This window comes from Arvicola amphibius, chromosome 12, assembly GCF_903992535.2.
Source record: "Arvicola amphibius chromosome 12, mArvAmp1.2, whole genome shotgun sequence".
NCBI classification, from domain to species: Eukaryota; Metazoa; Chordata; class Mammalia; order Rodentia; family Cricetidae; genus Arvicola; species Arvicola amphibius.
Window position 1 is genome coordinate 118064985 of NC_052058.2, and position 13142 is coordinate 118078126.

Here is a 13142-nt window from a genome sequence, read left to right on the forward strand (position 1 = left end):
AACATGCTTAATATTGTAATAAGCAAAAAACTGTTACATTTTCCTAGAGACATAAGCTGGACCATTATCTGTCTTTATTTGTGTAGGTATACCCATGATGGCCATAACTTCTAATAAAAGAGTAATTACTGAATCAGCTTTTTCTGAGCTTAAAGCAGTTGTCCATTGAAAACCTGAGTAAGTAAGTGTCAATGGTGTGGTGTACATATTTTAATTTGCCAAATTCTGCAAGGTGGACACATCCATCTGCCAGATTTCATTCCTTTGAGTGCTCTTTGGATTAGCCCCTGCAGGCAGTGGTGTTTGGTTATAGAAAGAGCAAGTAGGGCATTTCTTTACAATCTCCTTAGCTTGTTGCCATGTAATAGAAAACTCTTTCTTCAAGCCTTTGCTATTGACATGCTGTTTTTTATGAAATTCAGAGGCCTGCAACACACTACCAATCAACAATTGATTAATTTCTGCATTACCTTGTGCTAGAGGACCTGGCAGACCCGTATGGGATCAGATGTGTGTTATATACATAGGGCAAAGCCTGTTCCTGATCATGTCTTGTACCTGGATAAACAATGAGGTTAGTTCTGTATCATCAGGTATAAATTCAGCAGTTTCAATATGTAAGATAACTCTTTCTGCATATTGTGAGTCAGTAACTATATTAAGAGGTTCTTTAAAATCCCTTACCACCATAAGAATGGCATATAATTCTGCCTTCTGGACAGAATCATAAGGACTTTGTTCCACCTTACTCAAATCTTCTGATTTGTAACCTGCCTTCCCTGATTTATTAGCATCAGTATAAAATGTATGTGCTCCAGTTATCGGAGCATCACGGATGACTCGAGGAAGAATCCAAGAAGTTCTCTTTATAAAGTTAAGCCTCTTGCTTTTCAGATAGTTATTAATTTCTCCAAAAAAAATTAGCACAAGCTCTTTGCCATGGTTAATTATGTTCCCACAACTTTTTTTAGTTCATCAGCAATGAAAGGCACTATAATTTCTGCTGGGTCTATGCCTGCTAGTGGACGAAGTCTCAATTTGCCTTTTATAATTAATTCAGAGACTTTTTCCACATAAGTTTTTATATTCTTACTTGGTTTATGTGGTTAAAAGATCCATTCTAAGATAATATCTCTCTGCATTAAAATTCCTGTAGGAGAAATTTTGAAAGGCAACATGAGAATACAACTGAGCTCTGGATTCACCCTGTCCACATGTGTCTCTTGTAATTTCTCGTCAATCATTCTCAGCTCCTTTTCTGCTTCAGCTGTTAATTCTCTGGGACTGTTTATGTCTTTTTCACCGTCCAAGATTTTATTTAAATGAATTATCATATCATGTGTTATCCCAACAGCCGGTTGTAAGCTGGAAATGTCTCCTAACAACCTTTGAAAGTCATTGAGAGTCTGTAACCGATCTCTCCTAATTTGTGCCTTTTGTGTCTTAATTTTTTGCAAACCTATTTTATAACCTAGATAATTAACAGAATCTCCTCTCTGAATTTTTTCAGGAGCAATCTGCAATCCCCATTTAGGTAAAAGTATTTTTACTTTTTCAAACAGTCTTTCTAAAGTATCCATGTTTGAATCAGATAACAGAATATCATCCATGTAATGATAAATTATAGACTTGGGAAATTGCTTGTGTATTATTTGCAATGGTTGATTTACAAAGTATTGGCACAGGGTGGGAGAGTTCAACATGCCCTGTGGGAGGACCGTCCACTGGTATCTCCTTGTAGGTTGAGAGTTATTATAAGTAGGCACTGTGAAGGCAAACTTTTCTCTGTCTTTTTCTTGTAAAGGCATAGTGAAGAAACAATCCTTTAACTCAATAACAATGAGAGGCCATCGTTTTGGTAATAAAGAGGGCAGAGGAATTCCAGATTGCAGAGATCCCATAGGTTGAATAACCTTACTGATAGCCCTGAGATCTGTCATCATTCTCCATTTACCAGATTTTTTCTTAACCACAAATACAGGAGAATTCCAAAGGCTGGTAGATTCTTCTATATGTCGAGCATCTAATTGCTCTTGTACCACCTGTTCTAAAGCCTGCAACTTTTCCTCAGCTAAAGGCCATTGCTTTGTCCATATTGGTTTCTCAGTCAACCATTTTAGTGGCAGGGCTGTTCGTATCTCTGAAGGGCCATCAATTGCTTTGTATTCTTGTACAGCCCGAACAGCCGGTTTCTGCCTTCTGTAATATCTTTTAATATTTTCCTCAGTAATATAGGCTCTAGAAGCAGCAGGAATGTTAATCTGGGTATTCCATTGCTACAATAGGTCATGGCCTCATAAATTCACTGCAATATTGGCTACATATGGCCTTAATTTTCCTATTTGTCCTTCTGTCCCTATGCATTCAACCCATCTCGTGCTCTGCCTTACTTGAGATAGGGTTCCAATTCCCAGGAACTGAACATTTACATCCTGAAGAGGACAATACGGATGCCAAGATTCTGGAGTAATGATACTTACATCTGCACCTGTGTCCAGTAGGCCAGTAATAAAAACGCCATTTACACACACTCTTAACTTTGGTCTTTGTTCATTTATAAAAGTCTGCCAAAATATACTTAACTCATCTTTCAGGCTGTTTTTGCTTTGAACAGCAGGCATGGGGCTTTCTAATTTTCCTGACGAGGCATGTAACCGGAAATGACTGGACCACATTTGCCATGGGGGCCTGGGAGAGGCCCCCCCATTGCGTTTCTCAGTGGCAACAGGTTGCCTTGTCTATCTCTTGTTGACCTGCACTCATTTGTCCAGTGTCTGCCTTTTCCACATCTCCTATATATACCTGAAGGCTGAGTCCTCCTATGTCTGTTATTTCTAGAAGAGGCATTATTATTATTATTATTATTATTATTATTATTATTATTATTTCTGAAAATCCGTTGTCTGCAATTCCTTTTAATATGTCCCATCTTGCCACAATTAAAACATTTGGTAACTTGATGTCGCCTTTTTGCATTAGAAATTGCTTCTTATACCCATGCTTCAGTGCCATAGTCAAATGATTCAACATTCATTTTATGTAAGACCCATTCGTCCAAGGTCACTGATCTCATCTTTAAAGGCCCCAGGATCCTTTTGCACTCCACATTGGCATTCTCATAAGCCAAAGACTCAATTATTATACATCTTGCTTCTGGGTCAGATATCCCTATTTGTACAGCTTTAGTTATTCTTTGTAAAAAATCACTAAAGGGTTCTCTCTGACCCTGTTTAACTCTGATATATGATTCCAGTCTCTGTCCTGGGTCTTGAACCCTGTCCCAAGCCTTTAAGGCTGCTGTAGTACATATGGATAAGGTGTGTCATCATAATTAGCATGTTCTAGAGGATCAGAGAAAAGTCCTTCACCTAGAATTTGATCTAGGGAAATCTCAATTCCCTTTGCTCTTTCCTGCTGTTCTAAAAGTCTAGCCTCTTGTCTGAATATGCATTTCCAATTTAATTGCGATCCACTCTCTAGAACAGCTGTTACTAATTGTACCCAATCGTGGGGTGTTGCCTTATTGCTTATAGACCAAGTTTTGAGCATCTCTCTAACAAAGGATGAATGTAGCCCAAAATTCATAACGGCTTGTTTAATTTCTTTGAGATATGGAAGGGTTCCCATGTATATTCCTTGGTAACCCTAGGGTTTTTGGAACCAGTCACCTTTTCTGATGTTATTATTGGAAATGCAGGTAGAACTTTACGGAAATTATCCCGGAGAGTTTTACTCATTAACGGAGTTAAATTTCGCCTTTCTACCATTTGCTCCTGTTCATCAGAGTCTATAATTTTCTAAATCTTTTCTAATCTGCTTACTATTGCCTTCTGTAAGGCCTGGATCTCCTGTCCAGCATTATACTCCAAGGCCTTCATGGAGGATTCCAAAATATGAAGTTTGTCCAGTAGAGTTAATATCTCATCCTTGGATAGAATTTTCATGGCATGAATTGTGCCTTCTTGTATTGACAATCTGTTAGCCAATCTGTCATATCCTTTAGACAAAGTCCGATTTTCACATTCAGCAGTTTTAATTCTCTCTGATAATGTTTCATTTCCTACAGACAGGGACTGAAGTTTACGATCCAAATCAGCTGTTCTCTCCTCCGCAGCAATGAATCTCTCCTTAATATCAGACTGTACTTTTTCTAAATTTTGCTCATTTGACAGAGTCATATCAGACAAAGCCCTATTCCCTTCCTTGAGAACTTCAAACTCTTTCTTGGTGTCAGTCTGAATTGTTTTTGCAAATACTTCGACCGACTTAAAGTTGTCACTCAAAACAGTTGTGCCCTTTCTTAAGCATTCAACCTCTGTCCAAAGAATCCTGTTTTCATTCTGTAAGGACTTTATCATTTTTCTATTTTCAAACCATGTAAGGAAGAAACCAAATACGAGAAAAATTGCAAGCCCTATAAATATCTGATTTATGGGAATATCATATGTATCCTGCAATATTTCTACCATAGTATAATTAAATAGGTTGCAGAAGCTTTCAACGGTGATAATGGTCAGACATTTATTTTTAATCAAAAGAAATTTTAGGCCTCCGGCGTCAGACCTGAGTTCCCAGCGCTGTAAGCTGTAGGTAGCGTGGATCTCTGCCGAAGCAGCAACTATGGGGATCTTGGAGAAAATCTCAGAGATCGAGAAGGAGATCGCTCGGACGCAGAAGAACAAGGCCACCGAGTACCACCTGGGCCTGCTGAAAGCAAAACTGGCCAAGTATCAGGCCCAGCTCCTGGAACCATCCAAATCAGCCTCATCTAAAGGAGAGGGCTTTGATGTCATGAAGTCAGGTGATGCCCGCGTGGCACTGATTGGCTTTCCCTCTGTGGGTAAGTCCACCTTCTTGAGTCTGATGACCTCTACAGCCAGCGAAGCTGCATCTTACGAGTTCACCACCCTGACATGCATCCCTGGAGTCATCGAATACAAAGGCGCCAACATCCAGCTCTTGGACCTTCCTGGAATCATTGAAGGAGCAGCACAAGGGCGAGGCCGTGGCCGGCAGGTGATTGCTGTAGCACGCACAGCCGATGTTGTCGTCATGATGCTGGATGCCACCAAGGGAGATGTGCAAAGGTCCCTGCTGGAGAAGGAGCTGGAGGCTGTGGGTATTCGCCTGAACAAGCACAAGCCCAACATCTACTTCAAGCCCAAGAAAGGTGGCGGCATCTCCTTTAACTCCACGGTCACACTGACACAGTGCTCGGAGAAGCTGGTGCAGCTCATCCTGCATGAGTACAAGATCTTCAACGCTGAAGTACTCTTCCGAGAAGACTGCTCTCCGGATGAATTCATTGATGTGATCGTGGGCAACCGGGTGTATATGCCCTGCCTATATGTGTACAACAAAATCGACCAGATCTCCATGGAAGAAGTAGATCGTCTAGCCCGAAAGCCCAACAGTGTAGTTATCAGCTGTGGCATGAAGCTGAACCTGGACTACCTGCTGGAAATGCTTTGGGAGTACCTGGCTCTCACCTGCATTTACACCAAGAAGAGAGGGCAGAGACCAGACTTCACAGATGCCATCATTCTCCAGAAAGGGTCCTCTGTTGAACACATGTGCCACCGCATCCATCGGTCATTGGCCAGCCAGTTCAAGTATGCCTTGGTGTGGGGTACCAGCACCAAGTACAGCCCGCAGCGGGTAGGCCTGACTCACACCATGGAGCATGAGGACGTCATCCAGATTGTGAAGAAGTAGTCACCCCACCAGCCTGCCGGCGTGGCTCCTGGGGACTCAGAGCCCCTGGGACTCCCCAGGATGGGACTCTTGAGTCAGCTGTTTCATAAGCTTCTTCAGTAAGCAATATTGGACAGGCGAGGCTGGGGACCAGGGCTTTGCTGAGGACATTTTCTATAAGCCTGTTCTTGTGCTAATCTTCCTAGGAAGCCTACAGCCTGTGTCCATGTCCTGTGCCCGTCTGGGCACTCAGGAGCTAGTTACCCACATCCTCCCAGCCAGACCTCAAGCGGACCCAGGCTCAGGGTAGGCCCTCCTGGGTCCCTGGGGCTGAGACTTGTGACAGCAACTCTAGCACTTAGCGGGCTCAGGCTGAAACCTCCCACAGGTCCTCCCTTGTGGAAGCCAGGGCCCAGCCAGTGTCCTAAAGTGCCTCCCCCTGGGAACCCTTCCAGAGCAGCCCTGCCTGCCTGGGTGGGACCTGTGAGTCTGGCTCTGTTTCCTTCTGAGCTCCTATCTCTGCCCTCCTTTCTGAAATAAAAGAATGGGACGTGAAAAAAAAAAAAAAAAGAAAGAAAGAAATTTTACCTGTAATGACCATTCCCTGCCAGTAGGTGGCGGGGTGCACCTAGATCCACATGGCCAAAAAAGTCAGAACCGGAAAGAAAGTTCTAAAAAATAGAAACTCACAAACCATGCATTGTGTGGCTTATAGCTGGGCAGGGGAAGGCGCTGCCTGGGGGGATAACGTGGCCTCAGAAGCCTGCTTGTATCCAGTCACGAGCCCTGTGGTCCTTTTGCTGGCTCGCTCCCTGGCTTGGTTGCTCAGCCTTACTTTCAATATCGTGGCGAGGGCAGTAACCGCTCAGCCAAATCATCCAAACCGAGTCCGCAGTACCAGCGGAGGAAGCAGGGAAGCTGGTCGGGTGTGGACTGTAATGGCAGTGGGGTTGCGCTTGTTCACCAGTGGCTGCACAAGCTCAAATGCTGGGACACAGGCAGTAACCGCTAGTCTCCGGCAGTTCAGGGCCCAGGCTGAACTCAGCTGGGACTGGTGCTGCCTGAGGGGTTAGCAAGCTTGGACTGAGTCACCTGCATGCGTCCTGTGCTCTGTACAAGCAGGGCTGGGACAGGCTAGTCTGGGAAACTGCACTGAAGCAATCAAGAGCCCAAGGCCGAATCCCTGCCAGGCAGTGCGGAACCGGAGCTAAAGGCTCCCAAATGCCCCGAGTTGGACGCCAAATGAAGGTGCGTGGTTGATCGGCAGTTATGATTCACCAGACTAGCTTTATTATATATATATATATATATATATATATATATATATATATATATATATATATATATATATATGTATATATATATATATATATATATATATATCAGTTTTAATAAAGGAATGAAAAGGGAACTTACAAATTCAAGGTTCCAGCGAGGAGTGCAGGAAAACAAAGAGCAGACGGGCCTGTGGCCTGCAAGATTTTATAAATCAATATTAGCCTAAGGGAGACACGCCTTTAGCTGAAGGGGGACACACCTTACAAAACAAGGTGATTGGCTAGGCTTCCCCTTCAAACCCCTCACTTCAAACCACAAAATAACTAAATTGAAATGTGAAATTGTGGAACGCATGATTGAAGAGCAGCTACCCATTAACTGTAAAGTGCCTGGATAGAAAATGTTCCTGGAGCACAGCACCAACACCCACACCCTGAACTGCATCTGACTCTCTTGTTCTGGATTGTGAGGCTCACCTTTTAGGGTTGAGCCATCTCTACAGCCCTCTCTGTGTCCATGGTATCTCACAATAGTTTTATAGTCCTTGTAGTTGATTTTATCATAATCAAATATGAATCCAGTGTGAATATTAAGAGAAAAAATAACAAAACTCTACCATTCAATGTAAATTTAGCAGTGGTAGGTCAATGTTTTCAATTCTTTAGTGTGATCCTTAAGATCATAAAAATATTATCTAGCCCTTATTATGATTACCCAATGAAGAAGTTTCACATTGCCTTTCTTTCTATCTAGTTTTCCTAACAAACATCTCTCATGAATTCTAGGTTAAGCATCACGAAGCTCACACTGTCATTCAAAAAGAATGAATGATTCATTGATCACTGGTGTCCTCACTCTTTCTGGCAACTAGCCCAAAAGTTATGTGTGCCTACTGATGAAAGTCTTGAGGTGGCATGGCAATGACATTTATTGATGAAATGTATAAAGATGAAAAATGCAGCTACAATTTGGTGTGAGGTTCTAATTGGGGGTTGGTTTTATCTGTCTCAGTCAACAAGCAGTTCCATATCTTTTGTCTTGTGAGCCAGTGCACTAAAGGCAGCTCTCACTGGAGGAGAAGCTTCAGTGGTAGATTTTGGGTTCTTCACAAATGTTCTGATGGTACAACAGGAGTAGAGCTCTTCTCTCTGGGGCTTCCTTACCAGGAATTTGTTTCAAACACTTCAATCTGTGGCACTGGCTCCTATTGACTACACAGTAGGAAGGTAGAAACACCTGACATAAGCTGCCTGTATACATTAACTTTTTGTACATATTTTAATAAAAAAAAATCCTTACTATTTAGAAACATCAGAACAAATACCAGTTTATCCAAGAAATCATGACTTTTACCAGAGTTACCTTTTAAACACTGTATAATTGAAGGATTTTAATTGCCAATGAGGGCAGATTATAAAAGCATTCCCCATAGTTTGTAACTAGGTAATGATGACACACCTGAGCAGACCATGAGACTAATAAAAATATTTTCAAATTGCAAACCCTTGACAGAAAAATCCTAGATGAATAAAGCCACTGCTTTATTCAATGGAGTACTGGGACAGATAGCACATGGGAATACAAATGCATTTAAGTAATGATGCAGAAAATTCTAAACCTCAGTGTAATTTGCATTTAACTAGTGTGTACACAACCAAATCTAAGTACTAAGGATGCATATGAGACCAAACTTGTTAGAAGTAGCTTTACAAATCATCTCATCCCAATGAGAGAACACATGATCCACATGAAAGAGCAATAACTTGGTAAACTGCAAGTGCACTTAGACTGATGAGACTTGAAGAAGAGGGAAGACTAATTCACTGCACATACAATTTGACACCAAGAACAGGTGAGCATTTGGTTCTAGACACATTGTATTCAGTTTCAAACTTCTTGCAATTTTGAGCAGGTCAATGTTAATGTTCTTTTATTTAAAAGAGTAATTAACCAAGGGAAATTCATGAAGCGTTACACATATGATCTGTTGAGCACCCAATCACAATGTGTTCATCCTATTTACTCCTCCATTTGGAATCCATGTCCTAGGAGCTGGAACGTGGCATTCTTGTCCTAAGAATGAAAATCAGAAAGCTAGATAATACATTCTGGGTAGAGGATTAAATACTGCGATTGAGGAAGGAAATATCCCTCATAGTAAACACAAAGGAAAAGCACCTAGCCCTAACTGAAGAAAAACAGGCTTCTGAAAGGGTAGCTTCTTATATGAGGTACCAAGCATGATATAAAGTCAAGTGAAAAGTCAGGATGGTATTTCAGATAAAAACATATGTGTAGGCACATATGATATCCCCTGAAGTCTATGTAGAGATAAGAGCTAGAGAATAAAAAGATGGAGGCTGAAGAGAAAAGAGGAGATGGCATAAGAAATTTATACAGTTGCAGCTCGGTTCCTATTGAGATTAAGTGAGGTCTTGTGTAACTCATATCTCATTTACTCTTCAAACATTTTGATGGACAGAGTTACAGAACATTAAGAATTAATGTGTTTATCAAAGCATCAATAGCTCAGAGCAGTATCGGGACTATGGAGGAGAATGATAGAATATAGCCCTGAGGGGAGAGTGTGGGTTGATGAGGACAGACTCACACAGAGCATGTACTGTGGGAGAGTATGGGTAAACAAGACTGGCAAAAGTTATAATGTTTGCATTGACTTATGCCTTCCTTGAATGTTCTTTGTATCCAATGATATTTTTCACCACATATGTATGTGCTTACCCACAGGGAAGTTTGCAAATACCATTTCTCCAATTTTTCTCAGTAGGTCACATGTTCAAGAACAAGCAGTTCAGGCTAACTGATGAAGTTGTTCTTAATCCTGAAGCCAATAGCAGGATACATTAAAATGAGGAAATACATGAACAATGAACCCTCTTGCCTCAAGGAGGAAATTTTCTATGTTTTGTTCTCATAGTAACTCAGTGTGATGTGTGGAAAAGGAACTTGACAATTTAAAAACACTCAGCAGGTCAGCTTCTGTTAGTTGTAATGTCACCAGAATTCAAACAGGGAAATGATAAAATATCTAAACTCAGAAAATGGAGAACGTGAGAACAGATTATAAAATGCTTCACAAATATCCCGTAGCATCACCTACCACAAAACCTTCACACATTTTATGTTTCCAAGCATAGAAGAACAGGAATACATTGTAACTAAAGACAATATGATAGATAATCACAATACTACACAGAGCTAACAGAAAACCCATTGTGACTTAGGGAGAATTGCAAAGAACTTACAGGGTCAATGAGGTACATTTGAGAACTACAGGGCCTGAAGGAAACTTTAAGCATTGAGTGAGAATTTCAATAGATTTATCAAATAGAGAAGATAGCAGAAGTTCCTAATAATCAAAGTGGCCTGAAAATTAGATGGGTCCCCACACAGAAGGTGACTAAACTGTCAAGAAAAGTGAGGAGACATGGTGGTTGAAATGCAGAAGGAATTTATTGTTAGGCTGAGAATAAGTGGACATGCTTTATGTATTACTGTACCACTGAATTTATGCCTTACCCCTTAAGAGCCCAGCTAGTCTTTGGAATGTATGTGAATTGACTGAGCATCCTTCTTGCTTTGGGGTGAAGACTTTGAACCATTCTCACCTTCTGACAGCAAAGAACTCAGAAAGAGTTCCTGTTCTTCAAAGACTTAGCTCTTGCTGATTAAGAATGCTAACTTTACCTTTAGCAAAGATATCTCAAGCTGAATTATGACCCTTTCAGATTCAGCAGCAATCTTGCTCAAGAAAGCCTCAACTTTATGCAAGATTCTTCTTTCTCCCCTTCTGTTTCCAGGCTGCAATTCAACTTTCTCACTGGAAGACAAAGGTAAGAAATGTATAAACAAAGTAAAAGGTAAATTTGAACAACTAGAGAAGAAGTGATTGAATCACTAAAGACTTCTTTAATAGGTATTCAAGACTTACTCAGTACGCTTTGACTATAATACACTTTCTCTTCAGGAAAATGCATAGTAAAAAGTAACAGGCCTAATGAATAGCAAACTTTATAAATGTGTTTAGAATATACACTAGAGGAATTGATGAAATGATATATGAAGAGTAAAAAATTAATATAAAAATTTATTTATTTCTTAAAATCAGAATCAGGGGAAACAATATTAAAATTAGATTTATATACACACAAATGGAAAAAAGTAAATAAATGCAAATACAGTTTATCATCAAGGTTGGAGAAATAAATCAATTGTTAAGAACACTTACTGTCCTTGAAGAGAACCGGAATTTGATTCCCAACCATCATCTGGTGCTTTGCAACTTTCTGTAACCTTAGATCCAGGAGAGGCCACAACTTCCTCAGGTCTATGTGGGCAATGAACATAATAAGTGCACAGACATGCATTTACATGGAAAGATGAGCCTCAGAACCAACAGTGACAGGGAAGGAACATTACTGTTACCTCAAAACCAGCAGTCATGGGGAGAGAATATCTCAAGAACTTGCTGTCAGAATATATGAAGACTCCATGCCTTGTAAGGGGAAGTTTATTCAGTGACTGTTAAGTTCACAATAGCTTTCTATCTGTATTCTCTGTTAAAGATGTAAACTCTAGAAACAAAGGCTCATTTTGGAAATTGGTATCAAATTTCACAGGGAAAATGCTCATTGTACATTGAAAATTGGCAGAGTTGTACTTGGAGGAAGTGATTTCTATTAACAAGGACCTTCTGAAGGGATTACATCATTCTTAGGAGTGACTGACCACTCTTGTCCTGTAAATTCTTCTTTCTAACTCTTCTATTATGCAGCTTCAACTTTTCAGGACTGTTTCATTACCTCTGCTCATAATGGCAACCCTGTCAGTCCAGGGTATTTAAAGCATTTAGAAGCTCATTCCCATCATGATTCCCTTTAGTGAAGAGAGGAACCTATGCACAAAAGACCTCCACAGCATGCTGCCATTGATTTTGGTAGATGGCTCAGTCTGTGTGAAAAAAGTGTCCTCTGGAAGAGGTTTTCAATGAGAAGAACTTTTCAGGGGCACTAAAGGGAAAGGGACAAAAGGGGTTGGAACAATTAAAGCCAGTCAAACTGAACAAAGGCAGCTAAAGGATTTTTAGAAGTCAAGAAACAGAATAAAGCTTGCTGCTGTTCTTAATACACACTTTTAATCCTTTTGGTCAACCATTAAAAAAAGCATTTTATTTAAAAGCATTCTATTCCCAGAAGCTCTTCTTTGGTGAAAGTTGGAAAATCAAAGTTTTAAACCAAATGAGAGATATTGCACAATTTCTAATCACTAATCCCCATGAAAGGAAATAGCAGTTAAAACCGAGAGACTTGCACATGCTGTATTAAGAATAACTGGAATAACTGGTCCCAGGTAGTGCACCATAGAAACAATATATAGCAAATATGGTCTCTATTGAAAAGTTTAATCTTGTTGTAGGACAAAGTCAATAAAACTCATGAAGAAGCCACTGCAGCATGTCAGATGCATCTTGGTGGACTGGATCTGAGATTGCTTTGTTCCTTTGCCTCTTTTACTTCCTCTCAGTACTATTAACTATTAACACAGTTAATATAAGCAGGAGACTCTGCTAAATCTGCACAAAATTCAGCAGCCATATTATATGAAATCTTCCTTTGCTGATTGGGTTGTCAATCTGCTCTGCTGGTTGTGCAGTCATAGCAAATTCAGGTAAACCAAGGTGGAGTCTGAGCCAGTGATAGGCTTTGGTTGCAAAACTGTTCAATATTGTTTCCCAGGTCCTACTAAGTGCTGCAATCTGAGAAGAGGGGATGGTAACAGAGAGAGACTGCTTGAGGACAGGCAAATTGCTACCTCTTTCACTATAGGCCTTGAGAAGCTTAAGTCAGTTATAAATCTAAGTTCATTTAATAAAAATTGCCTTAAAATGACTCACCAAACTCTAATTTGTTTACAATTAAACATAAAGTGATTTAATGATGTAAATAGATTAAATACAGTGTGGATATATATAAAGCTATATCAACTTCAGAAATATACAGCAGATTTTGTAGCAAAGGAAGTTACTAAAATAGAACTGTAGTGATACTTCTTTTGTATTTTAATAAATAAAGCTTGCTGAAGATCAGAAAGTAAAACAGCCCCACTGGTCAGCCTTACAGATCAGGCAGTGGTAACACACACCTATAATC

The 13142-nt window shown here is 40.3% G+C and overlaps 1 protein-coding gene across 1 annotated transcript; it reads left to right on the forward strand.

Moving 5' to 3' along the window:
• Positions 1 to 4553: 4553 nt before the first annotated feature.
• Positions 4554 to 5880, forward strand: LOC119802805 (developmentally-regulated GTP-binding protein 2-like). Its single transcript, XM_038313950.1, has one exon. It carries the CDS (start codon positions 4621 to 4623, stop codon positions 5713 to 5715), a length of 1095 nt encoding a protein of 364 aa, XP_038169878.1. The 5' UTR covers positions 4554 to 4620; the 3' UTR covers positions 5716 to 5880.
• Positions 5881 to 13142: the final 7262 nt, after the last annotated feature.

Coding starts and splice junctions, on each gene's coding strand:
- LOC119802805 (XM_038313950.1), top strand. CDS start 4,621: ATGGGGATCTTGGAGAAAATCTCAGAGATCGAGAAGGAGATCGCTCGG.